This window comes from Syngnathus leptorhynchus, chromosome 21, assembly GCF_054491065.1.
Source record: "Syngnathus leptorhynchus isolate UIUO chromosome 21, UIUO_Slep, whole genome shotgun sequence".
Classification (NCBI taxonomy): Eukaryota; Metazoa; Chordata; class Actinopteri; order Syngnathiformes; family Syngnathidae; genus Syngnathus; species Syngnathus leptorhynchus.
Genome location: NC_141215.1, coordinates 4,187,936 through 4,213,613, shown reverse-complemented (window position 1 = coordinate 4,213,613; position 25,678 = coordinate 4,187,936). Strand labels below are relative to the sequence as shown.

General features: G+C 42.9%; 4 protein-coding genes across 5 annotated transcripts; 2 read left to right on the top strand and 2 right to left on the bottom strand.

Moving 5' to 3' along the window:
- Positions 1 to 751: 751 nt before the first annotated feature.
- med21 (mediator complex subunit 21) lies at positions 752 to 2,055 on the bottom strand. The gene is made up of 4 exons (XM_085902833.1): positions 1,666 to 2,055; positions 1,463 to 1,577; positions 1,064 to 1,164; positions 752 to 951 (listed from the first exon to the last, which is right to left on the bottom strand). Exons 1-4 carry the CDS (start codon positions 1,705 to 1,707, stop codon positions 772 to 774), a joined length of 438 nt encoding a protein of 145 aa, XP_085758959.1. The 5' UTR covers positions 1,708 to 2,055; the 3' UTR covers positions 752 to 771.
- fgfr1op2 (FGFR1 oncogene partner 2) lies at positions 1,940 to 3,597 on the top strand. The gene is made up of 6 exons (XM_085902832.1): positions 1,940 to 2,237; positions 2,376 to 2,512; positions 2,599 to 2,716; positions 2,793 to 2,935; positions 2,999 to 3,112; positions 3,181 to 3,597. Exons 1-6 carry the CDS (start codon positions 2,213 to 2,215, stop codon positions 3,319 to 3,321), a joined length of 678 nt encoding a protein of 225 aa, XP_085758958.1. The 5' UTR covers positions 1,940 to 2,212; the 3' UTR covers positions 3,322 to 3,597.
- A 460-nt stretch (positions 3,598 to 4,057) lies between these two features.
- tm7sf3 (transmembrane 7 superfamily member 3) lies at positions 4,058 to 9,490 on the top strand. Its single transcript, XM_085902417.1, has 12 exons — positions 4,058 to 4,273; positions 5,088 to 5,242; positions 6,175 to 6,325; positions 6,622 to 6,742; positions 6,896 to 7,067; positions 7,148 to 7,325; positions 7,389 to 7,475; positions 7,776 to 7,856; positions 7,920 to 8,072; positions 8,178 to 8,278; positions 8,333 to 8,495; positions 8,559 to 9,490. Exons 1-12 carry the CDS (start codon positions 4,207 to 4,209, stop codon positions 8,810 to 8,812), a joined length of 1,683 nt encoding a protein of 560 aa, XP_085758543.1. The 5' UTR covers positions 4,058 to 4,206; the 3' UTR covers positions 8,813 to 9,490.
- A 1,061-nt stretch (positions 9,491 to 10,551) lies between these two features.
- gas2l3 (growth arrest-specific 2 like 3) lies at positions 10,552 to 25,095 on the bottom strand. 2 transcript variants are annotated; one of them, XM_085902668.1, is made up of 12 exons: positions 24,622 to 25,095; positions 23,963 to 24,051; positions 23,082 to 23,165; positions 22,151 to 22,359; positions 17,296 to 17,351; positions 15,087 to 15,279; positions 14,607 to 14,725; positions 14,381 to 14,522; positions 13,834 to 13,897; positions 13,625 to 13,766; positions 13,089 to 13,196; positions 10,552 to 12,688 (listed from the first exon to the last, which is right to left on the bottom strand). In XM_085902668.1, exons 5-12 carry the CDS (start codon positions 17,317 to 17,319, stop codon positions 11,477 to 11,479), a joined length of 2,004 nt encoding a protein of 667 aa, XP_085758794.1. In that variant the 5' UTR covers positions 17,320 to 17,351; positions 22,151 to 22,359; positions 23,082 to 23,165; positions 23,963 to 24,051; positions 24,622 to 25,095; the 3' UTR covers positions 10,552 to 11,476. The 2 variants fall into 2 exon arrangements, with proteins under 2 accessions (XP_085758794.1, XP_085758795.1); XM_085902669.1 differs by having other exon boundaries at positions 24,822 to 25,095.
- Between the last annotated feature and the right edge of the window lie 583 nt (positions 25,096 to 25,678).

The window sequence follows — 25,678 nt, the reverse complement described above, 5'->3', positions numbered from 1 at the left end:
CTTTCTATTTACGAAGCAATTGAGGACAATAAAAGGTCATTTTGGACTTTTAAGTTCTTGACTATAAAATGGTGAAAATGACGTAACGAGGGACTGTTATCCATAAATGGCTTAGGGAGAGTCTATATTTGGGCAAGTTCATTTCTTTTTCATGAAAGAACCATGATGTCAGTATGCCTGGATGAGGCGTGACTTGCTGACACTTTATTTTGGGTGTGGTGCTAAGCACAGTAGGCTTTTTTAAAAGTCTAATGTCAACATTGGCCACCGAGCTGTGACGTGCCTTCTATTTTTAGTTTTTGGGCCAATAAACTCTGTAGCCCCTCAGGCCCAACTTTAATGTGTTGTTATTGAAGGTGCCCCAAACATGATCCTCATCACTCTTCTCCTTTTCCAGCTTGACATTTTCCCAAAGCTATTTATATAAAATCTAAAGAAAATGCATTTGCTTGCATGCAACAAACTCCAGGAACACATTTGGATAAACAACTGTTTAGTCAAACTTTATTTTTCCAAAAATGGCTATATTAGAGCATAGCATCAGTTTGTGGTCATAAATATTTACAAAATCAATATAGAAAATATACAAAAAAATGAACTGCAGCCAGACTATTTTTTTTTTCCAACCCAAGTAAACAAGTCTACCAGTGTGAAGTGATCAAATATGGCTTTTTTGTCACCCGACAGACAGATCCAGCATGGGTTTTGAGGCTCGCGGCTGAGTGTTATAAATAATACGGTAAGTAAGATGTGGAAAAAAAAAACGGCAGGTCAGGATTCAGCAGGCAAAGTCTGGCTGGGGGCTCCATTGCGGGTGCGCAGCTGAGACTGTGCAATGTCCGCCAGGGCACTCTGGATCTTCTCCAGCAGCATGTCGCCCCGGGTGACCACCTCTTTCAGACGGGCCGCGGCTTCGTGGTTCTCCTCCTCCAGTTGCCGCAGACTGGCCGCCTGGTGAATAGTAGCACAATCGTGTCACAATCTCGATTTGTATTAATTATATTATTGTTATCTGTTACGGTGTTGTTGTCACAGTCCCGATGAGGACTGCAAAACCACCGACCTGCAGAGCTGCCGTGGACTCCTCGCTCGGCAAAGAGTCAATTAGCACGTCCACATCTTTAGCTGTCCTGGCAATGAGGGCTGCAAACAGCTGAGCGTATTCTAAATGTAGAATGACATTTGTTCATTGTTTGAGTAAAGCTAACTTATTTAGTATGCATTTAACTATGCAAGGTTATTTATAACTGTCAGTAATGGGAAGTGATGAAGGCCAATATACTATAATTACTTTTTTTTTTTTTTTAAGTACTTTAATATTTTAGTGTTAAATGTCAAATTTTGTCAGTGTACACTGAAAGCATTGAACATCGCTGTGCTTTTTCGAACTTAGTCTGTTATCCAATTGCATATAAATGTAGAACTTAATAAAGGTAATGGAGAACTTTTAGAAATAAAGCACCTTCAGTTTGGTTTGCAGGCTGATCGTTGTTTATCGACGTCTGAATATTACTGAACGAGGCGGGCGGAGCACACTGTTGCAGGACACCGATGGCGTTACAAAACTGATCTGCAAGCTTCAAACACAATCGCATGGGTTATTAAAACACGTTTGCGAATCGGGTATGAATCAAAATTATGCATAAAAGCTTAGGAATAGCATACCGAATTGACAGCATCTTGTAACTGCGTTAGCCTATCCGCCATTTTTGCTATCTTCTTCGTTTCATGGTGAGCAAAATTCGACTCGATAGTGCCACCGTGTGCTTCATCGTTTGTATTAAAACATATGTATAGTTATTTAATTATAATAAATTATATCTGTGGTACTGTAACAAAATACAGAACAATGTTTAATCATTATTTTCCATAATTTGGTGATATTTTGTTATCATGGTTTTGTTTAGTGATTTGTATTTGAAATCACGCGAGATTGTGCGAGACGTGCGTTCTGCCATTAAATTCCGAAGAGTTGACGATACATGATAGTTTTGTCGGTTATAATCCCTGTTAATGATTTTAAGACTCTGTTTTTCAACAACGAACCAACTCTGTAAACCGTGCCACCGCGACGCGACTTTGTTTTTCACGTGATAACTTGTAATAAAACGAGGACGCACCATTTGTGACCTATTTATGTGGACGAGGTTGTAGCTGTAGCTAATGCTAGCTACCAAATATCAACAGGAAGTAGCGACCGGGCTAAAAGCTAATGTCTTGCACTTTGAGCTCTCCAGGTAATATCGATGTTGTTGATTCCACCGAGTTAAGAACTGTAGTGTTGTATTCTACTCGGTCTAGTAATAGATCGCTTCGAATTATATATCAGGCTTCTTAAATTTCTTGGTTCCTAATAGTGTGTTGTATCTTTTCAGACATGAATTGTACTTTGGAGAAAGTCCTGGCCGATGCCAAATCGTTGGTCGAACGACTTCGGAACCATGACAACGCTGCAGAGCTGTTAATTGAACAGACAACATTCTTAAATAAGCGGGTGGATGCCATGCAGCAGGTAGGGTGTTTTGGTGGAAGACATAATGACTGCATTAGGAAGTCTAACCCAATTTTGAGTGACAAATATTTGTTTTCATTTACCAGTATCAAGTCGAGATTGACACACTCAACCAGGTTGCACGTCATCGACCTCGATCCAGTCTGATCCTGGGCATCCAACAGGAAAATCGTCAAATTAGAGCTCTCCAGATGGAAAACAAAGGTTTACATTGAAAAGAGTAAGCCATTTTATGACTTATTTAGTTTTTAAACTAATCCTAGTCTCACTTTCTGTGCAGAGCTACGGACATCATTGGAGGAACACCAGTCGGCGCTGGGGCTCATCATGAACAAATACAAAGAGCAGAGGTCCAGGCTGCTCATGGCCAGGAAGCGAGATGACCCCACCATTGTGACACAACTGAAGGAACAGCACACAACAGTCAGTTCAAACTGAATTAACCCCGCACAAGCCAGACGACTCATAATTGAATTTCCTTCACAGGAGCTGCAAGCACACGCCGACAAAATCAACGAGATGGCCTCTGTGATGAGGAAAGCCATCGAGGTGGATGAGGGGCTGCTATGTCAAGATGAAGAGAGGATTAAACGGCTCGAGGTAAAAGCCAAGGAGCAATTCTCTCTCTAGAAGCAAAATAATAGCATCATCGTGTTTCCGTGCCGTAGCTGGAGAACAAAGGACTGAGAGAACTGCTCGGAATCAGTCGCGAAGCATTCCTGATCCTGAAGAGAGAAGACCCATCAGATACCATGTCACTCTCACCGCCGCCACTGACCAACATTGACGCCAGCTTACAGAAAAGCTAGAGTGATAACTGGACTTCCTTTCTATGGTTCCACCTCTTTGGGATGCACCAGTTTTTCCTCCATGGTTCCACCATCACCCTGACTACCAAATGACTGTGCATGCCTACTGTATCACCCTCCTCCAGAGCTGCAGTTGAACAATCATTTGTCATTTATTTGTTTTTTTTTTAGCTTGGCCAGTGTGGCAAGCAAAGCCTGTGGCACTTGCAATAACTTGAAAGTGTGTGTGAGATTTGAAAAAAAATATTGTGAGCTAAAATAAATATGGTTATCGAACACAGTATTCTCTTGGTTTTTATGGATTAGATTTTTTCCACTGCTCTGGTTGATGGACAATAACACAATTGAAGCGATAATCTCCTTTAATAAATCCGAATAGTGAAAGAAATAAACGTTCTACAGTAAAACCACAGTAATGAATATTTTAACTATTTCAATCAAAATAAAACTTAAATGCAAAATTTTGATGGCGATTTGTGACGTCACGCCGGTTACGTTTTTAATGTCATTGAAAAAGCGCAGGCACGTGGACAATAAAAAATAATTGTTTTAAAAATATTTAGTTGCATTTATTTAGCTGTAGCGTTTTTTAATCCTATTTTGATTATTTTCTTATTAAATGAAAAATAGTGGGGGTTTCGAACCAAAGTATCGCGCGACTTTGTAAATCTCGCACACGGCGCCTTCACAGACCTCCACGAGAATCGTAGACGGGGAGAGCGAGCGAGCGAGCGAGCAGAAGAACACTGAAGTTGTGTCACTCCGAAAAGCATGTCGCTTTTTCGCCCGCGGGGACTTTCACTAGCAAAACAGGCGAGTTCGAGGTTACAAATGACTGACGGGAGCTTTCGTAAAACTTGTTGGAGTCGATAAAGGAGATAAACAATGTCTCGGTGGATCTGCTGGCTGTTAATGTTGTGTTCAATATGTGAAGTTCAAGCTCAGGAAGAAAGTAAGTACATTATAATAACTATGTTGTCCGCTTTTACTTATTCACAAGAAACATAATCTATAAATAAATGAATCAATTAATTTGTTGTAAAGATTTTAAAATGATCTTATTTTATGAATTAAACCTGCTGTTTTTAAAATATGAACAATATCTATCGTGATTGATAATGAACGTTAATGTGACCCCGTACTTTTTAACAGCAGTGTATAAATAATAATAATAAAAAAAATGTAACAGCGTTATAAACAGGTGTTTATAAAGGTTAAAGTCTCCCCTCACCAAACAATCCCTCACACCATTCACGTGCTTCCACTTAAATCAGAAGTAGAACAAAAAAAAAAAAAATAGAGCAAGGAGTCTGACCTGCAAAAATGTCAGACGAGATAAAGCAATTTGTGCAGAAAATGACTTTGCATGCTTTTCCATCATTTTTTTAAATGAAGCAAAAAAACACACAGCTATGTTAAAGCTGCCATACAATAGATACGAAATGACTTGATTGAAATGTGTATGTTGTGACCTCAAATGGGCTCAGTCTCCTTAGGAAAAAAAAAAAAAAAAATCAATGAGCTACGATTCCAAAGAATTAACAGTGTCTGCTACAAACTCATCCTCATTCAACCCCAAAGGAACTTAATGTCATTTTAAGATGTGGACTCAGTCCAATAAAAGGTTTAGCGCAAAGAAAATCCCAAATGAAATTTAACAGTCTCCTTTTTTTTTTTTCACAGCTTTGGTTAATCTGAATAAAGTTTGAGTCGTTCAACCGCATCCAGCGGACAATGTGATTCTCGCGACTGCTCTCTTGTGACAGACCGGGTGGTTTTCCTGCCGGGAGCCTTTCAGAATGTCAGCGTGTCGGGGAACGAAACGCTCCAGGCCGTCGGAACCAGGATCCCCGCCGAGGTGGCCTTTGTCACCGTGCAGTTCCATACGCAACGGCACAACGTCACGCTCTCCTATAGCACCGTGAGACAATTATTATTTTTTTTAGCCCAATAGAATCCAAACGTGTGTTGCGAGAACGAGCACAAAGTGCGCCTTTTTCTCAAACAAAGCTGGTCTTCTTCTGGTCACATGCCGAGAAGGAAGAAAGAACAGCGCTGGCTGTCTTCCAGTGTTGTCCTTTCTTTGCAAACGTCATGTTTCTATTTTTCCGATGAGGATATTTGTCAAAACAACACCTGTCAGATAAATATCACATCAGGCGTGACTCTTACGTCAGCACACAGATGATTAAGAGCGCAGCGGTCACAACAGGGCCAGACCCTCAACCTTCCCAAAATGGTTTGTTTATTTTTTTTTGGGGGGGGGGGGTCAAAGGAAAACAGAAATGGGAGTTTAGAAAAGTGCAAATGAAGCTCAGAAGTTAGAGTGGATTTTAAAAGTAGCAGTTAAGCTCATTTGAAAGAATTGTCATTATTTCATAATCATATGAAATTGAGCTGTGGTAAATACGTTAATCCATGTTTAATTTGAATTTAAAAAAATCAATTTTTTGTGTTATGGTTCAAACGTAACCACTTAAGGGCTATTTTTTTGTCCAAAGCGAATGAGAAAAGAATTTTCTTGTGACTCGTAACCGCTTAGCCACCGCCGTGTCGCATTGGATAAATTCGGCGTAGACCAGATCAAACGAGCATTTTCCGGCTGTTGTTGTGTTGCCAAAACAAGGCCAGCTCTGTACAAAGGCGAGATTGTGAGAGTCGTCGCTGCGGATTGATCGCTTAAATATGCAAATTTGAGATTTGGAGGATTTTAGTGCTGATAGACCTTCGTTTGTGCATTTTTACGATGATTTGGGTTCTTTTTTGTCTTGGATTTTAAATGTAAAAAAAAAAAAAGATGTCTGCCATCTAGTGGCGGAAAGTGATATTACAACTTTGGGAGTTTCCGTTTAGACCCCAGTACTTGGTTTGTCATCAACGGCAGCGGACACGGGCATCCTGTTACCTCTCCTGCCGGGACAGACGTCCTTCATTTTGTTCCTCTTCTCTGCCGACGGAAGCGCGGTCACAGGCACGGGCGTTATTCTGCCATTCTCCAGCACAGGTACGCTATCAACCATGAGGCTCTTAAAAAAAAAAGTCGATTTTGGTTGTGTTGCATAAGATGTGAGGAAGTTGCATTGGCGCTTCCGCAAAAAATCAAGACTGAAGTTCTTTCATCATAAGATGAGGGGAGTCAGTTCATCTTGATTTTATTTGGGGTTTTTCTTTATTTTATTTATTTATTTTATTTATTTTTTATTTATTTTTTATTTTATTTATTTTGTTGTTATTTATTAGCTTGGAATGTGCTTCCTGCTTGACTTGTCACAACCTCCCCCCCCTCCCCCCCTGTTTTAGACCCCATACCCGGAGGTTGTAACTTGGAGTTCAACCTAAACGTGGACCCCAACATCTACCTGCGCTACAACCTCTTTGAGACCACCATCCAATTCGCGCCAGCCAACCTGGGATACGCGAGGTAAGCTAGCAGCCGACAGCTCACACGCGTTTTCCCGTCTGCGGCGGTCTCGTGCTCGGCCGTCTCCTCTTCCGTCGTTTCCGCCCTGAAGTGATTTTGCGGTATTAGCCGCGGTCGGTCAAGAAATGTCAACTGTCACAATTTGTCCACTAGGGGGGGCAATCCTCCATCCTGCGACACATCCACGGGGACAGACACACGCTGGCGGCTGCAATACGACGTTTATCAGTACTTCCTGCCCGAGAACGATTTTTCCGAGCCCAGCCTCTTCCGCGCCGTCCAGGCCGTGGCGGACGTGGACGGCATGATGGAGAGCGGGAAACTTGTACGGGAATCAGGCAACGTCAAAATAATCCTATAAATTCCGCAACGGCGGATTTAAAGACGTCTTTTGGTTCCTCGCAGATTGTAACGCTGTCCTCGACAGAAACGAGCACGGCTATTTTTAGCTCCATCCCCGGCCAGGGCGTGGTTTACTCAGTCACGGTTCGAGACCCCGTCCTCAATACGTCGGCTTCCTACGTCCCGGTCCACACGTACGCTTGCAGCTTCGCTTCCAAGTTGGACAGCTGTCAAACGCTGGGTATGACTTTCAAACTTTTATTTGTTGGAATTTTTGAAGATGGCTGATGTTGTTTTTTTTCAGGAAAGATAACGACCAAAATTTTCTTTACCATCGTCGGCTTCGCGGGGCTGTTCGTCTGCTTTTTTGGGCATCGATTCTTCAAATCTGGTAAGCGCTTTAACTTCACTTTAGATTTCATTTAGAAGACCTGTTTGCCATTCACTTGTTTGTTTTCCATATAGTAAAACGCCACAAGAGGGCGCCAAAGCTCCAAATACTTGAACAATACTGTAATGGCAATATTGTCATGTGGTTTTCCTGCATGTGATGTTGTATTATGTCCAAAATGAACCCATGATTATCCATCCACTTGTCTCCAACGTGACTCTCTCTCTTTTTTTTTTTTTTGTCTCGTCTGGAATATTATGGATTTCATCACAGCTTTGTTTCTTCTTCTCCTCACGACAGAGTTGTTTTGCATGGGCTTCAGCTTTTCCGCCTTCTTCTTCTTCGTGCTCATGACCAGGACCACCGGACTGGATTACGACAGTGAGTCGCTTCCCTCCATTTCCAGCTGCTAAAGCGTTCTAAGCCGTTTTGCTTTTTTGGCAGTCCGGCTGGCCGTGTCGACGGTGATCGGCGTGGTGGGCGGGGTCCTCCTGGTGATGAGCTGGTGGCGCTTCGGCTCGGTCTTGGCCTGCGTGGTGGTTGTCGGACTGATGCTGGGATTCTTGCTCGCCGCCACCGTCCTCTTCACTCCCCTCGGTCAGAACTCATACCGATCGAGTGTTTTTCGGGAACTAATATCCAAACAATAGAGGGCCAAGTACGGATCCTTGCGGAACTCCACTCAGCATGATCTTCTTTCAGGTGACCTCGACGTGTTCAGGCGCTCCGATGCCGTTTTCTGGGTGACCTTCTGCAGCATCATGATCATGGTCCCGCTCTTCTTCATGCGTTGGCCCCGAGAGGTAAGTGTGATGTCATCGATTGGAAAGGTTTCCATCGGCGCCTTCTCTCATCAGGGTAACATCACGACGTGCGGCGTCATCGGCGCCTACGCCGTCATCCTGGCGGTGAACGCTTACATCTACACCAGCCTTTCCTTTATCGCACTCAACATCCTCAAGCGCTTGCTCAACGACAACTTCAGCGCCGCGTTCACCGACGTGCCGTTCCAAACCATCGGTGAGTTCGTCGTAAATGTCAACTTTCGGGCAAATACCGAATTGCGGTTTTCTTTTTGTTCAGACTACATCATGATCACCGTCTGGGTGGTGCTGGGCTTCACCGGCATCGTCCTGCAGCTGTACCGGGAACGGACACGACCTTTCTTCCCGCCCAGCCCGTACCTCATGTGGCTGCAGGAACGCGAACGACGCAAAACTAACGTACTGGACCCGAGCCACCATTTCCCGCCGCTGCCCAACCGCCTCCTGGCCCGAGCGCGCCAGCTCACCAGGCGGATGGAACCGGCCGGAGAGCACACGCCGCTTTTGCTTTAGAAAACCACAGCTGGGTTGCGTTCACGTTGGACGTTCAAGTCGCCAGGAAGCCACGGTGGGTCATTCCGTGTCAAATCAATCAAGAACTTCAAACGGTGGAAGCTTTTTTTTTTTTGCGTTCCGGTCATTTTTTCTTCCACTACACCTCAAATATGGAAGGAAATCTGAGGGGTGAAGCGTTTTTACATAGAATGACCCTCGTCGTTTTGTTTACTATGTACAGATCAAGAACGGATCCAGAAAGAACTGAAGGAAAGCGAACGATAGAATAATAATAATAATGACATTGTAAGTTTTTATACTTTGGTCACTGCACTCGTCTATTTGCACTATAACACAAAATAGCACATTTTGTATCAGCAGTCGTCGATGGTTTTAAAACTCTGGCTTAACCTTTCATTTAAATCAATCGTTTATCGAGATAACTGAGCTCCTGGTTATAATGTCAGTGAATAACAAAAACGGACTCGTTTCTAATCGAATCTTTTTGTCCTGATCAAAAAGGAAAGTTGTTACACTGTTTGATTGTTTAGCCACAATTGTGTCATCATTTTTTTTTACGCAGAATTTTGGTGTGCAAAAACAACACGTGACATTATTCTGTCCATATTTTATTTAATAATTTAGATCAACATCCCAGCCTCATGGTGTATAAAATAAAATAATAGAATGTATAATTTAATACTGTAATAATAATAAATTGTCAAAATGTGTCATTTGTTTTATTTTATTATTTCCTTGGTGGTTTGTTGAGCACAAATTTTGAACCCAATGGCCTAAACACACAAATCAATCGTTTTTATACGTTATAGTTCCTTTTAGGACATCATGCACTCACCTTTATAATTCCATCAGGGTTCCTGGTGCAGTTTCAATCATGCAAGACAAACAAAAGTCTTCTTTAGAAAATAATCCACAGATATTTAAACAAAATAAAAGAATATTTATGTTTAAACTCTCGTTTTTAGATTTGTAATCATTATCTTTTGCATAAGGAAAAAAATCGCACAATGGTTTACACCTGTGTTCATTTACCCGGCATTTGGGATACCCTGCAGTGTTCCACTATTTCCGCAAGATGGCAGCACGTTACATTGAACCCTATTGAGAGGGTGTAAAAAGGACCAGAATTTTTCCGTGAAAATTTGTGTAGTCAGATTTCAAATTAAATTCATTCTCTTGCAATGTTCCATTATTTCCGCAAGATGGCAGCACGTTACATTGAACCCTATTGAGAGGGTGTAAAAAGGACCAGAATATTTTGTCAAAATTTGCGTAGTCAGACTTCAAATTAAATTCATTTTCTTGCAGTGTTCCATTATTTCCGCAAGATGGCAGCACGTTACATTGAACCCTATTGAGAGGGTGTAAAAAGGACCAGAATTTTTCCATCAAAATTTGTGTAGTCAGATTTCAAATTAAATTCATTCTCTTGCAATGTTCCATTATTTCCGCAAGATGGCAGCACATTACATTGAACCCTATTGAGAGGGTGTAAAATTGACCAGAATTTTTCCGTGAAAATGTGTGTTGTCAGACTTCAAATTTAATTAATTCTGGGAGTCGCTGATGGTTTCATTCATCAGAACTGTTTTTTATTAACTTTTTAATCGGAAAGAAAAGAAATATATTTCGTATTTTTGAGTATATTACTGGATAAGGAGAAAACGTGTTAAAATGCACACACCTTTTATTCCAAAGGCGTAAATCAACCATAAGGATTCGAAATACAGTCAAGATGAATTTTCACCAGTTTATTAAAAAACAATCACATAAAACAAACAGTATCTGGGACAAGAGACATGATCAACATTCAGTGTGACGAACAGAGGTTTCTGTAAAGTGCCAAACACAAACTTGGGAAAAGCCTTTTAATAATCTGTAAATACTCTATTTAGGAATATAGACAAACATCACATGGAAAACTAGAATTCAAACACACACATCAACATAGAAAACACAAAAAAACCAATGTTTTGAATGTGCACTGAAAGTGATGGCATGGCCTGATAAAATAAAATTAAAAAGTAGTTTGATCAGTAGTTTATCTGTAACCTTTGCCTCCTTAAAAAGTGTTTGTATACACTGTGCAAATTTCATTTAAAAAATAAAATAAAATCCCCTTCACCCATCTAATACATTCTAATGCCATTCACTCTGATTTGTGATGAAGGCACATGACCGAGGACTTTGATCTTGATGGCGCTAAGGTATCGTTATCCATCACTCTCTGGAGAAATCATATCATTCCAGTTTCGAAACGACACGTTATGACTTTGGTAGCCTTTTCTGCTTTTCGAAGCTCGCTTTGGACAAAGTATCTCGGACCGTTGCGACTGCTGCGTGTGTAAAAATGTAAACATTAGAAGTAACTGTTAAGCAGGTAGTTTTTAAAGAGGAACCGTCGATTATTCCACCACAAAGACGAGACGTAAAAACTGTCGATTTTTTGGGATGAAAAATATGGAATATACTCCCCAAAAAAAAAAAAGGAGGTGTCCAAACTACGGTCCGAGGGCCGCGTAATAAAACTTTTGGACACCCCCTGCTATAAACTAAAATTGCAGTAGACTTGATTCAATAAGGGTTAGTTTGAAAGGAGCAGAAACAAGTGCAGATTTTTTTTTTTCCAAATTCACCAGCCTGCTGGCAAAGCCCTTCCCATCAGGTCTTCTGTCTTCTTCGACAGTTCATTTCGAAATAAGGGTCTTCGCGCTTGCCTCTGTACTGGGGGATCTTCCTGCTGGTGCCGTGCTCCGGTTTCGTGATGGTCTTCTGAGGGGCCGAGACGTGAGTGGACTCGGCTTTGATGGGGTTAGTTAAAGCAGAGGTTTTTTGTCCTGTCTTCTGGGTTGTGGTGGTTTCTTTCTGATTGGCTTTGGTGTTAGTGGTGAGGGCACCGTTGCCGCCAGGGTGTCGCCAAGGGGCGGCGGGGCCTCGTTGGAAGGGGCCGGAATCCTTGGTCGGGGCTGGCACCTTGATTTTGGCTGGGGTGTCTTTGACGGGTTCTGGCGTCTTTGGGGAGGCCGGGCGAGCTTGCAGAACGGGCGTGGCCGCGTTACGTGCTGCCGCCCGGACCCTCCTCGCTGTCTCGAGACGGAGACGTGAGGCGGGGGAGCCGGGTCGGCGCTGTGCGAGGCGGGTACGTTGGCCGGTGCTCGTCGGGGGTCGGGCGTCTTTCGGGGCGGTGGCGGGGCGTGGCACGGCGATGGGACTGGACGGTTTGGGGCATTTGGAAGAAGGCTCGGGGCAGACCGGACTCCTGGGCTGAGAGGCGGGGATGCGAGTGGGAGGTCGCAGCCTCGGTCTGGACGCAGCGTACGGGTCTGCTTGGGGCGTCAAAGCTCTACGCTGGACCTGCGCTGGATTGTGGGACTGCTTAGAGCTGCCCACGGGTGTGGTGGGCAAAGAAGAAGAGGAGGAGGAGGACGAAGAGGAGACTTTGGTGGAGACGGGTAAAGGCAGCTGGGTGGGCTTCCTCGGGGCGGGCAAGGTTAACTGGAGGTTCTTCTTTGGCACCGCGCCAGCCCCTTTCCTGGCCAACGTGGGCGTGGAGGCAGGCGAAGCGGCGTAGGAACGACACGTCTGACCGGCGGCTGGCGGCGAGGTCTTGCAGACCGAGCCCGAGGAGGAGGAGGAGGACGACGAAGACGAGGAGATGAGGTCGTCGACAGCCGCCAAGGGGTCCATCTCGGGAGGCGGCGCCGTATTGCCGTGGTGACCTCCCAAGCCTGGCGGACCCTTTTGAAAGGCCAGGATCTTCTGCTCCAAGGTGGTGAACTGCAGCACGCGCAGCGGGTCGTATTTGGTGAGGAAGCCATGAAGCGTGTCCCAGCCTCCCCCGACGCGCACCATCACATGTTTGCCGTGAAGCATCTGAGGACGTGGAAAGGTTTGGGCGTCAATGTCAACCAATGGTGAAGAGGCTTGGCTCGTGATATAATGGGACTAACGCGGTCATCCGTTGGAAGATAACGAGCTTACCTGAGCCCGCACGGCTTTCCGGCGCTTTTAAAGTGGCGCTAACGTGTAAACGGAACTTCGGGACGTATCATTAAAATATTTATTTGGCTTTTTTTTTTTAATTATTATTATTTTCCAGAGGCGAAACAGCGACAATAAGAGAAAGCAATGTATGCGGGAAAACAAGGCTTACGGGTTTCGGGTAGTTATTCACTCGGGGGAGTATCGAATTTCTGATGGAACAACGAGATCCTTTCTCAATACACACTGTGTCCCTTTGAGAGTTTGGATTACCGATGCGGAGTGCTCTCACCCGAATAAAGATGGTCTTGTCCCCAAGTCGGTAGCGACCTTCTGACAGGTACTCAATGGACACCCTGTTGGAGCAGTTGCAGCAAAGCGGGTCGTCGGCGCCGTGTTCCTGGAAAAAAAAAAATGGGAGGGTTGAATTTGTGGAATTGGTTAAAAAACAAAATATAAATAAACAGTAGATGACTTGAAGTGAGTCGGATAATCCACGTGGATATCTCGATTATTGTCTCCGAGCTGCAAATTTGGAGCTACTTATATTTTGGAATTGATTCCGCTTGACTGACGAGGGTTATTATTAGAATCATAAATTGAGACGGGAAACTAAAATCCACCCAGATGGCACACAATAAAAAAAAAATAAAAAAAAATTCTGTGCGTTTATTTAACGCCACGTGCAGTAAGCGAGTCACATGGTCAGCTACGATGCGTCATGCCCCTTACGGCAGACCGGTCAAGCGGCAGGGCCGACCGGACACCATCTTGTGTCGGATGAATTTAGAGCTCACGTGCGATCATTCGAAAATATTTAAGACTCACCCCTGATTGGTAAAGTCCGCCGTGTTGGCAGCACACGCTGAAGGTCTGGACGGCCGGCGGGGGCTCCTCGGTCAGCAGCAGGGTCTCCTCCAACTCGATCTCCTTCTCCAATTTGACCAGCACGGGAGGTTCCACGCCGTACCTGCCGAACACGGATCTTTTCTCACAATCTGTTATGACAAAAAAAAATAATAAATAAATTGACCTACTTGGAAACGATGCGTCCGATTTGCAGCAGACAAAGGCAGACCTGCCTGGGCTCCTTATGCAGGACTGTAAAAATAAAAAATAAGGGAAAATTTATGATAAAGAAATAACACGAGGCAGCAGCTGTCCTTTCCGCTCTTGTTTCGATAACATCCGGCGGATAGAGCGGGATGACAGAGGTGCAACGCTTGAAAAACGTGACATGGAAGTTAACGATTCCCCGAAGGGAAGATGCTGGGTGAATCATGCAGAAGGGAACACAAATTTAGAGCGGAAAGCCGAAATATACGGATGGTAATAAAAGCGCTCGCAGCCACGCTTGCTTTTTTTTTTTTTTTGCTTGTGTGATTCGATTTGGGGAGATTTAGCACGACGAATGAAGTCATCGGCATTTTCAAATGAAATCCGAAGCAGGCTAAGAAAACAAGCCGCGATTTGGGATTTGAGAATGAAAGAAGCCCTTTTTCGTTTCGTTTCATAACAGATGAAAATCCACAATTATGCAAAAGTGTTTACGGGATTAGAAAAAGTTCGGCGGAGTCAACCCACCGAGCCCCTCGGACTCAAAGAGGTACGTCTCGTCCACGCCGATGCGCCGACACCAGGACAGGAAGTTGGCGGTGTTGTCGCGAGCGAAAAAGGAACCCGGAGACGCGTCATGCTTACACGCAACCTTCTGCGTTGGAAAAAGCTATTGGAATTATAAAAATAAAAAAAGAATTCAGATCATATAGCTCAATATAAAATCATTTTGAACTTGGATTTGATTGCTCACCTTGCCCAGCGCAGACGGGCAACTCTGGGCGATTTTATTCTGAAGGGCGCCGATAAGTTTGCAGAGCTTGACGCCGTTGTTGAGTTCCTCCATGAAGAACTCAGCTCTCACCTCCTCTTCTGTAAAAGTCAATCCATTGAAAAATTGATGATGAATAAAAGTCTGCACTTAATAAAAAGAAATAAAATCTCTCTTCTATGGGACCTGCTACTAAATTCTTATGTGGGACAAAATCCACAATGGGTACAAAGTGACAAAGATTGACCCACTTTTTTTTTTTTTAACCAACACAACAAAAGTAACTTAACCCTGCTGCATCTGACTTCCAGAGCTTCTAGTCATGTTTGAAAAGAAACACAGTAGTCGGGTCATTCCAGTCACGTTTCCAAGCGATACCAAAAAAAATAAAAAATACCACCACCACCACTAGGGGCACGTTTCGATTTCCTCTCTGTGAAATTATAAACGATTAAAACGTACCCAGCATGCCCGTGAGCCAGATGGCGAGATCCTCCTGCATGGGAACCAGGGTGGCTTCGTGCCGAACGGCCAGCCACTGGTCGTACTGGAAGACGTCGGTGAGTCCGGGCCCGCGGCCGTGCCGCTGGGCCAACGGGCTGCGGGGACTCCGCGGGCTCAGGACGGGGGCGTCGAATTTCTCGCCAAACCATACCTAGAATCAGTCCAAAAGAAAAAGGTTTTTTGTCAGGTCCATGCCTAAATTATCAGGGATTTTGAAATGATCTCGAGATATTCTGCAATAGAGAGGAAGACTGGCGCCCGTTTTCACTCCACTGCCTAAATGGGTGTCAAGCGATGCGCCAATCAAGTCAAGTCGAGTCAAGTCAAGTCAAGTTCACTGATCCCCGGCCGGCTCCTCGCTCTCATCTCCATCTCGTCGGTCGCCAGCGTAATATCAAAACCCTTCGATACATTCTTTCATTGTTTACAAGCTCTGGAAATGGCTAACAGATGTTCACGATGATGTTACGCAATTTATGACAAAAGCGGCCGCGCCCCCTCCGCACATCTCGATGTCCATTACGTACCGATATTACATTCCTTTCCATTGCCATGAGTTGAAAACAAGGCAGAGTCTTGTGCGGGTTTTGAAACATTCAAATTGTTTCTGGCAAAAAACAGGAAATCGTGTGGGCAGAGGCGAACAGAGACGGAATTATTTTACAATATTTTCTAGAATATTACTAAAATGGAGGTTGAAGGTTTTCCCACAGACTTATTGATACAATTAGAAGTCCACTGCGGGTAACTGATTAATTTCCTCGAATAAATTTGTTGTCTGATTTTATGAGGTTAAAAAAAATAAAAAATAATAGTCCCTGCAGGCAACACGTGAGCGGCGAGTTAGGCGAACAGCTGGAACAAACGCCTCCGGAATGACCTTTCCACCCGAGCGCGGCACATGCGGAGAAAGATGCACAAATACAAACACCTGATGTTCTGAAGTCAAAACCTGACCTTGCATCCAAAGAGTTGAATCGACCCAGCTGGACAAACGCGAGTTACGTAACAAAATTCCGCTTGGGAGCGCTTGGATGTTTTTTTTTAAATGACTAAGTATGTAAAAAAAAAAAAAAAAAAGTCCAAGTGCACTCGCTTAATTCAAATCTCCATTGCGGGCAGATTAGCGTTCTCCGATTAGCCATTTTCTTAAATCGCCTTTTTTTTTCTCAAAAGGAGGAATGTCTGCCGATAATCCGTCGACTAAATGCAACCTTACAGCAGAGAATTAAATCGGCATGCTGTACATTAGATCCCCCCCCCCTCGTGGAGTTGAGCTGATGCTCTTAACTCGATCCACTTATACCCGCAAGCCTGCTACGATTGTAATAGGGTCAAAGGTAAAGGCGACCCAAAACAATCCGGGAAGATGACGAAGACCGATCGATGTCTTGGTTCGTGTCGTCTATTACATAACTCGCACGTGAGACTTCAACTAGCAGATGCTCGCTTTTAATGATGTGTTCAGGGACACGCACTACTTGGTCCTTTTTTTTTTTTTTCAGCCTGAGCGAATGCGGTTCTGTTTATCGTGCGTGACGCAACCGGAAACTCGGTTGCGGAGTCATTGCAGTCGATTATGGATCGATATCAGCCCCTCGGGATTTCTTGGGTAACGGTTAATCAATATATCTGATTTAGGACTTCTTTATTTTTGGTTGATGCTGTGACTGATAATAAGACAATCATGTAGAATCGCCTGCCACCCAAATCGAAAAAAAATTTAAATAAAAAAATCTCACTGGGGTTGAGTTGGTAGCAAAACACGTCGCAATGCAAAAAAAAAACGTAACTTGACACTTTTGTTGTTTCGGATCTTCACGTGGTTGACATTGCTTACTGGGAGGGGTAGGAGAAAAACTTTGCATTCCGGCCGCCCCTCCCGAAAATGTGCTAAAGACACTCCTCGGGGTCTCCGAGATCGGAACGCCAGACACGCGTGACGAGAACGAGACTGCGTGCCGTGACAGAGGTGGGCTTGGTTGCTGGGTGAGAGACAGATGTCGAGATTTTTTTTTTTTTTTATGTTATCAAAATAACAACTAGGGAGCTGCTGCACATTGTGTTCTGCTAACGTCATGAAAACAAAGCCTGGCTCAAAAAGAAGCAGAATGCTATCAAATCCAAAAAATGTCCATGTCTGATATGAATTAATGCATGAATTTACCTGGATGCCAGTCTGGACAGCCATGACTGTGATCACAGATGATTCACTTCTTCATTCTGTGGAAATATGAGCAAAAAACATTTTTTTTTTTTTTTAGAATTCAACCTTTGGGGAATTAAAAAAAAAAAAAAAAAAAAGCATTCTTTCTGATGCAGTTGTTGATTCACTGCTTGTTGGTATCGGCAGCCTCCGCGAGTACCCCATACCTTTAAATCCGTTTGTATCGGCTCGATATCAACAAAAAAAGCGTGACGAGAAATCCATGACAGTTATGTCATCAAAGTTCTTCAAAATCAAACTCTATCGACAAATTTCCTTCTTTCTGACTGGCAAAATTCATTCACAAATCAAAATAGCCTGAAGGTTAAACATCCTCCCCGATTGGCTTTTGTTAGCGTAACAAAAGGTCCCACTGTCGTTTGGTCATCACGGCTTCCTGGCCTCCATTTACAACCGGCCTTAAGTTTCTTCTTCAAACAATTACCTTTTTGTTACTTTCTAATCCAACGAGAAATCCCGTTCATTTTGATACCTGCCGAGTCAAATTGAGCCAGCGTCGATTGACACGAGCAGAAATCATTCTTTTCATTTCGACGAAATAAAAAGCGACTCTTACGAGGAAATGACGTGGATGGCGCGAATGCTCCTCTCTTGCCCTTTCCCACACAGGATGTGAAGGACTACCCTCGACTCAACTGTGTGTATGTGTGAGAGCGTGTTTGTCAAACGGGGGGGGGGGGGGGGGGGAGCAATCACAGCATGGAGATCCTAATAACATTGATAATTTGGTCAACACAGCTGAGGCAATAGTGCAACCCCCCCCCCCACACACACACACACTGGCCCCTCCACCACACACAGCATCATCCCTCTCCAAATATGACCTGATAGATGTTGTCATGCAGGAACATTTCCAAAAGAGTCCATGAATGACACGCCGGCAATCGGAGATACAATCGGCGTAAGATGACATGAGCTCACTCACCTTAATGGAAGAGGAAAAAAAAAAAAAAAAGACCATGTGACAGAAAGCCTGGACTCTTCTCAGCACATTTCCCTCTCAGCTAAGATGCGTTAGCAAGCCGGTCAGAGTGGAGGCACACGAGTGAGTGGCGACGGAGAGCGAAGGGATGACGAGAAGGAGGGAGGGAGGGAGGGAGGGAGGGGGGGAGTTAGGGATGGATGGGAGCAGGAGGAGGTGCAGAAGGAGGGCTCTGACTGATGAAGTGCCGACGCTTGGCGAAACCAGGACTACCCATGCAACCCCCCCCCAAAGAAAAAATCCTGTCACAACGGGACATTCACAAAGCTTCCATTGTTTCCTTAGCACCCCCTCCCGACCCGACTCCCCCCTGCACCAACTACTTCCACTGATCTCAACCCAGGAACTCCCCAAACAGGCTGAAATGAAATATTGAGATAATCCTGAAAAAAAAAGTTCATTGAGAATTTCAACACTATTCAAGCATTGTGTTGAAATGTCACCCTTGTGCTAAAGAGCGAGAGAGCGGTTGACATTTGGAATTTTCAGAGGGAAGGAACAATCCGTGCCCTGAAAACAACACGGCAAATGTTCGTCACTGTGCAAACGGACTGGCGCGACTTCCCACACATGTCAACAAAAGGGCGAGATGGACGGAGGAGGCAACAAATAAAACTTGTGTTGTGGTAGCGGTGAACTTGGGAGTGGCCCTTAACTCTTCCGCACAAATTCCAAAATGGTTACCAAGGAAGGAAAATAACAGTAATCATCTTCACTCCTCATTTTTTTTTTTTTTCTCCCCTTCCTAACAAGAACGCTTTCTCTGTTCTACTCACGGACAAACTAGCTCTTCGTTCCCTCGCTTCATTTTGTGTGTTGTTCCGAATCCAGGGATTAAAAGCGTAAATGACGCACAAAAACCTCGGGATACAAAGATCGGATTTCGGTCGAGCAACCTGCACTTCTTGTTACGATGGAAATGACGCCTTTGTTTCAGGTCTAATCCTCTCGAGAACCAATGACTGATATTCGAGTCCTGACTCAAAGAACTCCGATGCGCTTTCCAGATGTTTTTTTTTTTTTTTTTATTATTTCTGGTTCATTTTGAGAGTTTCAGAAGTCGGTTAAAAAAGGAAAGGAGCTCATTAGAGAGTCCTCGGGGGTCTGAAATAAACAAGGAGGATGGAGGTGGGAGGGGAGGGGAGGGAGTAGACATCTGTCCGTACGCCTCCCACGCAGGTCCTCTTCTCTAGTCGCGGGCGGGCACTAATCAGTTAAGAGGATCAACGCTATTCCAGACAGCATCCACCTCTACGACGCGACGTCATCACAACACAAACTCAGCACGTGGCGCGTGCACGCAAGCCCGTGCCGTTAAATGAAGGGCGCATTATGTAAGGAGTTAAAAGTAGAACGTTCCAGACCGGTGTCCTTTTTGATTTTTACACAGCGCTGCCCTGGGAATGCCTGGGAGGGATTCCAAAGATGAGTAACAAATAAATCAAGAGTTGGCTCATGTGGAGTTTTTTTTTTTTTTGAACACTCCCAGGAAATGTCATGTTAGCTCTTTGGAAGTTAAATAAAACAAAAAAAAGATGACAAATGTTTTGAACATGAACAGCGTTTTCTCCATGGCCTTATATATACCCGAGCTGACGACGGCTATCTAGATTCTCGTGGACCAATTCAGCATGAGGGATCTGCAGCGGAATACCCTCCTAGAGGACACTGCCAGGACAATCGAAGGCACCTCCGACAGCTCTTCGCTTTGGCCTGGACATCCACTTTTTGATTTCCATATGATGTATTTTATGTGCCCTCTTTGCATCCATTGCAGCCTGGTGATCCTGAAAGGGGGATCCTTCCATCTGTGGTCCCTTCTCAAGGTTTCTCATTTTTCCCCTGGTAGGGGTTTTTGAGTTTTTCCTTGCCCTTTTGGGAGCCCAAGATCAGGGGATGCTTTGAGAATAATTGTCAATTGATTGTCTATGTGAAGCCCTTTGAGACTGCTTGTGATTTAGGGCTATACAAATAAACTTGACTTGACTTGACTTGACTTGACTTGACTTATATAATTATGAGTCACTTTTAAACGAATTAACAATTAAAAAAAGAAAAAGGCTCCAAGCACGCTACGACCTTCCTTCTGCGTGCATTTAGACCTCAATTATGTTTATGAAGTTGGGGGAAAAAAATAAATAAATTGATCAAACGATGAGCACGGGTAACATTTGGAAAAAGCGCACGTGAGATGGTCGGTGGCAAAATGAACCTTTCTGCAACCTTCCCCTGGGTTCCCCCCCTCCCCGAGAGAATACTAACTCCCCACTCGATTCAAGTCCTTCCTGCTGAGCCCATTGTGTCTGGACTTAATTATCCCGTCACAGGAGTGTTTCATTTACAAGCCAGCTTCAATACAGAAGGGGCCCCGGTTGATTTGAAAGGAGGAGGATGGAGTAAATATGTACAAGCGCTACCAAGTGCAGTGGGGAACCTCGAAGGTCAAACCATTCGATGATGTCACTCGGTTGATAAGCCGGGCATTCTTTAAAATGCGAGCGGGCTTATCTGGCAAGGCTCCCAGTCTGAGCCGTTACTGATGACCTTCTTCCCAAAACATGCAACTAATAGCCATTACTTGCGGACTCTCAGCGAATCAATTCCAACTTAGCCGACCACACGGGACAATCTAAAGAAGGCCTTGATGGATGACGGTGAGGGTCGTTACATACGAGTTACAGTCATTTGTGTCGCCGAGGCAAAAAAACGTACGGCGATGTACGATGTCGGGCTCATTGTTAAGACTCCAAGGTAACGGCACGTAGCCTCCAAAAATACACAGAAGTATCCAAGACACGCCAATGTAGGTCTACATATTCGAGGAATTGCTAAATCCTTATTCAAACTCGGTGAAGGTCAGGCCAGCAAATGGCAAAACAGGAATAGAAATCAAAACCCCCCAAACATGTGTCACGTAAATGAAGGGCAATCTGTGATTTCATTATCATCTCCATTGTGGCCATCATTAAGCTTGCTTTTGTCTCATCTGGGCCTCACAAGAATTTTACTGGCTCAAAATCCAAGGCCTGGTGCCAAAGATCAAGCAGATGGTGCCAATAGATAGATGAAGGCTGCCTTTGTACTATGTATTAATTTTTTTTATTTATTATTTATAATGCATTGGCTCACAAAAAATACATAGTTTTAATCATTTGTGAAACAATACTTAATAATGATTTTTGTGGCAAGAAATCATTTCAAATATACATACGTCGAGTCACAGTCACGTGACCAAGTATGCACACTGCAAAGGGCGTATACTGATGAGTGTATTTCTAACTAAACATTAAAATGACCAAAAAAAAAAGAATTCCATGACAAGTTCTTAAGTCTAAATTCAGCAAGTATCAGTTGCTAATACTTTTTAGTCTCCCTCATCCCCAAACATTCACGATCTTATCAGCAAGTGCAGCCTCCCACGTTAGATGGACTAGCGCTGATCCTCTTAACTATTTATTCCCATCTGACAATCAAGGACAAAAAAAAAAGAAATGCGCGTAAGCGTGTTTTCAAACTTTAAGATGTAGTTTTAACACGAGTACTTTCATATACCCCTAAAAGTACATTAAAAGCAGGAATGGGACTTTGCAATTTGGTTGCTACACTAAAGTAGGAGATGGAAGTTTTAATACAATGCAAGTTAAAGAGCGTTTTTTATATATTACAGTGAAATATAATAGATCGTCAATAAATATATTGAATACGGCGTGGCGTGCCTCACCACGAGGCATTTTCAGTGTTGAAAGCTTCTGATCAGTCTGCAAACTTGACTCCAAATTTCATCACGTTTTTCAAACAAAAACAAACACTTACCGGTTGCACAGTGGTGATGAGAGTCTTTCTGGGAATTCTGTCAATTTGCATCAAATCGGGTGACTTTTCCTGGTGGACAACTTGGACGTTGGCAAGGGAGTCATTTTATTTATTTTTTTTGTACGTCAACTTGCGCTGTTGCGCTGGTGCTGTTCGAACCAGCCAATCAGAGCGCGCCTGCCTCTGGAGGTGGGCGGGGTCTGGTTCACCTGCCATCAAAACCATACATAGAACGTTTTAATAGGGGCAAATATAACAGAATTTGATGAGAAATCACAAAAAAATGAATTAGCCCTAAAATATGACTATCACACACAATTTTTGAGAAGTCATTTAACCATAAGAGACATTTAAGTTGGGATGATCAAAAGTAGTTGAATGCAAAATGGTAGTGAATATAAAATAATGGCTTCCCTGCAGTATTGTCCTAAATGATGGCCCACTTTATAATAAACAATAAGGAAAGTGAATACTCTGTTTAGTCTCGTGAGAAAGCTGGAGGAGTATTGAGTGGGCCGCACCCTTCCCATACAGGATAATAAATACTTTGTGAAAGAGTCCAGTCTCACAGTTACCCCCTTTTGATGCTCCAAGTAACTAGATATTTCTTTGTTGTAAAGCATGTCAACTTAGAGCAGTTTTCTAAATATTGTTGGTACACATGCACGTGATGTCCCATTTGCAAAAGCATCCTGCCATGTGAATTATTATAATAAAATGTTTCACCACAACAAACTTAAATTACACTATTTGAGTTTTTTTTATTATTTTTTTTTTTTTTCTGTCTACTCTCCGAGATAAACAAGCAACAAAAACTTATTTGGGTCAAGTATTATTTTTATTAATAAAAAAAACTTTATGAAATACACTCAGGATATACTCAGAATGTATATTCGGATTATTTTTGTTTGAAAAAATGTAGAATGAATACCTCTATACACCGCTGGCTCCAAACATTGTACTGAGGCGACCCCTGGTGGTGGAAGATGGAGTGCATTTCCACACGGATATTGGACTGACATAAAAAGCAATGGATACATTTTCATTGTTTTCATTATTTAAATGCAATCAAAATTATAAAACGCTGCATGACTTTAGCTGCACGAATCTGTCAAGTAAAAAAAAAAAGGGAAAAAAAGAATATTGTAGGAGTGATGCTGAGTTGAACGTGTAAAGTGGTATGTTAAAACATTAATACATTATTATTTTTTGTGGGACATGGTGTATCGGTATTGTACGGTTTTAATCCGGGTTTGGGTTTATTTAACGGAAAGCTAAAAAAAAAAATAGTTGATAGATGCAACTTTCCAGACTGCCACAAGGCGGAGCTAGAATCCACAAAATAACTCCTTTGACTCCTCTGTAGTCTCACTGTGACCCAAAACTTTAAATTGAGGACTCCCTGGGGATGTGTAAGGACGTTACACACAGTTAGCGTCCCACTGAGCTCTTTTGTTTGGTTGCTTGGCCTATACTTTGCCCCTTTTGCGCCATATGCCATTAGTGGCCAGGCTGTCAAATCATATGTGATTCTCTAGTGTGTGACTGCTGCTGCATTAATCACTTTTTTTGGCACTGTTGGGTTTTGCATAACTAAAAGCTATGCATTCTGTGGTTTACTAATAACAAAGCTATCTTTCATCAATCTATGACAGTTATGTTTATTGACAGCAAAAAAAAGGAAATATGCTTTCAATATAGTAGAGTGGAGAAACATGCACAAATATCCAAAATTCTTTGAATGCATAATCATTGAAAAATTCATACTGTGAATGACATCTTTGACATATATAAACTTAGTGTATTACTTACAAGTCACATGGTGAGCTCCAATACAAAACTTCAATTTCCTTGCAGATATTATGTTGTATCTAAAAGTAGGTACAGTAAACATTCATTTCCTGTAAAGGGAGGAATCAAATTGACAAATGATAGACAAACAGTACAGTTCATTTAATGTTAATGATAGATCAATGCAGCCAAATGATGTATACACGTTAGCTATGAACTTGGGTTAACTAGTTGACCTACATCATGCTCTGACTGTCATGTCAACAAAGACCAAGTGACAAAAAAAAAATATGTATGCTTAACTATCAAGTTAATCGAACGTGTCTAACGTTTCAAGTGTTTTATTATCTGATATTGCACAAATTCATCTGCGTGCATGTTACAGTACAATGAGCTAACGTTAGCCTGTATTGCTAATACGTTAGTTGTTTGTTTATAACTAACAAAAACTTTCCATCCTGTTATTATTACGTTAATCCCGACAAAGTCGTTTTAACAAAATGCCAACGTTGATATTAAAAAACGTGAAAAATATCGGATAACTAGCTTGTTTACATGCACTGTAATTACATTAGCGTACATTACTAGCTTGACTATTAACTCTTAACGTGATGTTTACCTCAACAAATAAATAAAAACGTTAGTCTATGATTGTTTTTGAATTAATTGATTATAGTTACCATAATATTGATTTTTGTTTTTTAAATAAGTTGGCAGAGGGGAAAGACGGGGGTAGAAATAGCGTCAAGGCGATGCTACGGAATTGTATTGCTATTAAACTGCGTTTCGAGGCGTTATTAACTATTCCTCCATTACTAACATTAATACACTTGTAGATAACACTAGGTAGCAGCTAATAGGATTATCCCAATATCCTCACAGTGGCTCGGTAGAATCCTCGTCAAGTTAGCTTGGGACGCTAAGCTACCACGCTAACTAGCTAGCGGCGAACTCATGAGCTCCGAATTCGGTTGACGGGCGTGGGTTGTCCAAACGGGCGGCGGCCGAGGTGAACTCCGGTGCGCTCTGCGAAATTAAAAAAAGACATGCAGCCGAAGATGGCCCGCAACTCAAACACATATTTTTCCACCACATGCTTGTCAAATCTTCAAAATGGGGTCTGTTAACGTCCGTCTCCGCCATTTTGTGACAGGTTTTTTTTTTTTCATTGAGTAAAGGGGGTACGCGTAATGGTTGAATGTAACCCTGTCAAGAAGATAACATTTGGCAGTTACACTCAAAAGGGGTCGCGGGGTGAGGGGGGGGGGGCAAGCATCTCCTCCGTGCCATGAAAGTTTTAGGAGAGTCATGAAGGTGCAAAACATAAATTATACTTAATAACGAATTGCTTTTGCAAGAACGAAAATCAGTAGGCGATTTAAATAGCAAAAAACAGAGTTTGAAGAACCAAAACAAAGTAATTGGAATGATGGAATATATTAGTTAATAGGACTAGAACTGCACATTTGACTTGGAAATAATTCTTCAAACAAGGACCAAGCCTAAAAACACGGATGCGTTTTTATAACGCATAACATTACGGTATGGTTTAACCAATGTCATTAACAAGCAATGCACTTTAACTAGTTCTAAAGTTGATAAAGAAAACGAGTGAAATGCTGCATGGTAAGAAGACATGACATAAACAAACCTTTATTATTGGTTGCATGCATTTATTTTTTTGCCACATACTACAAGTATTTTAACATATGTCCCCCAAACTGTTTTAATTAGTCA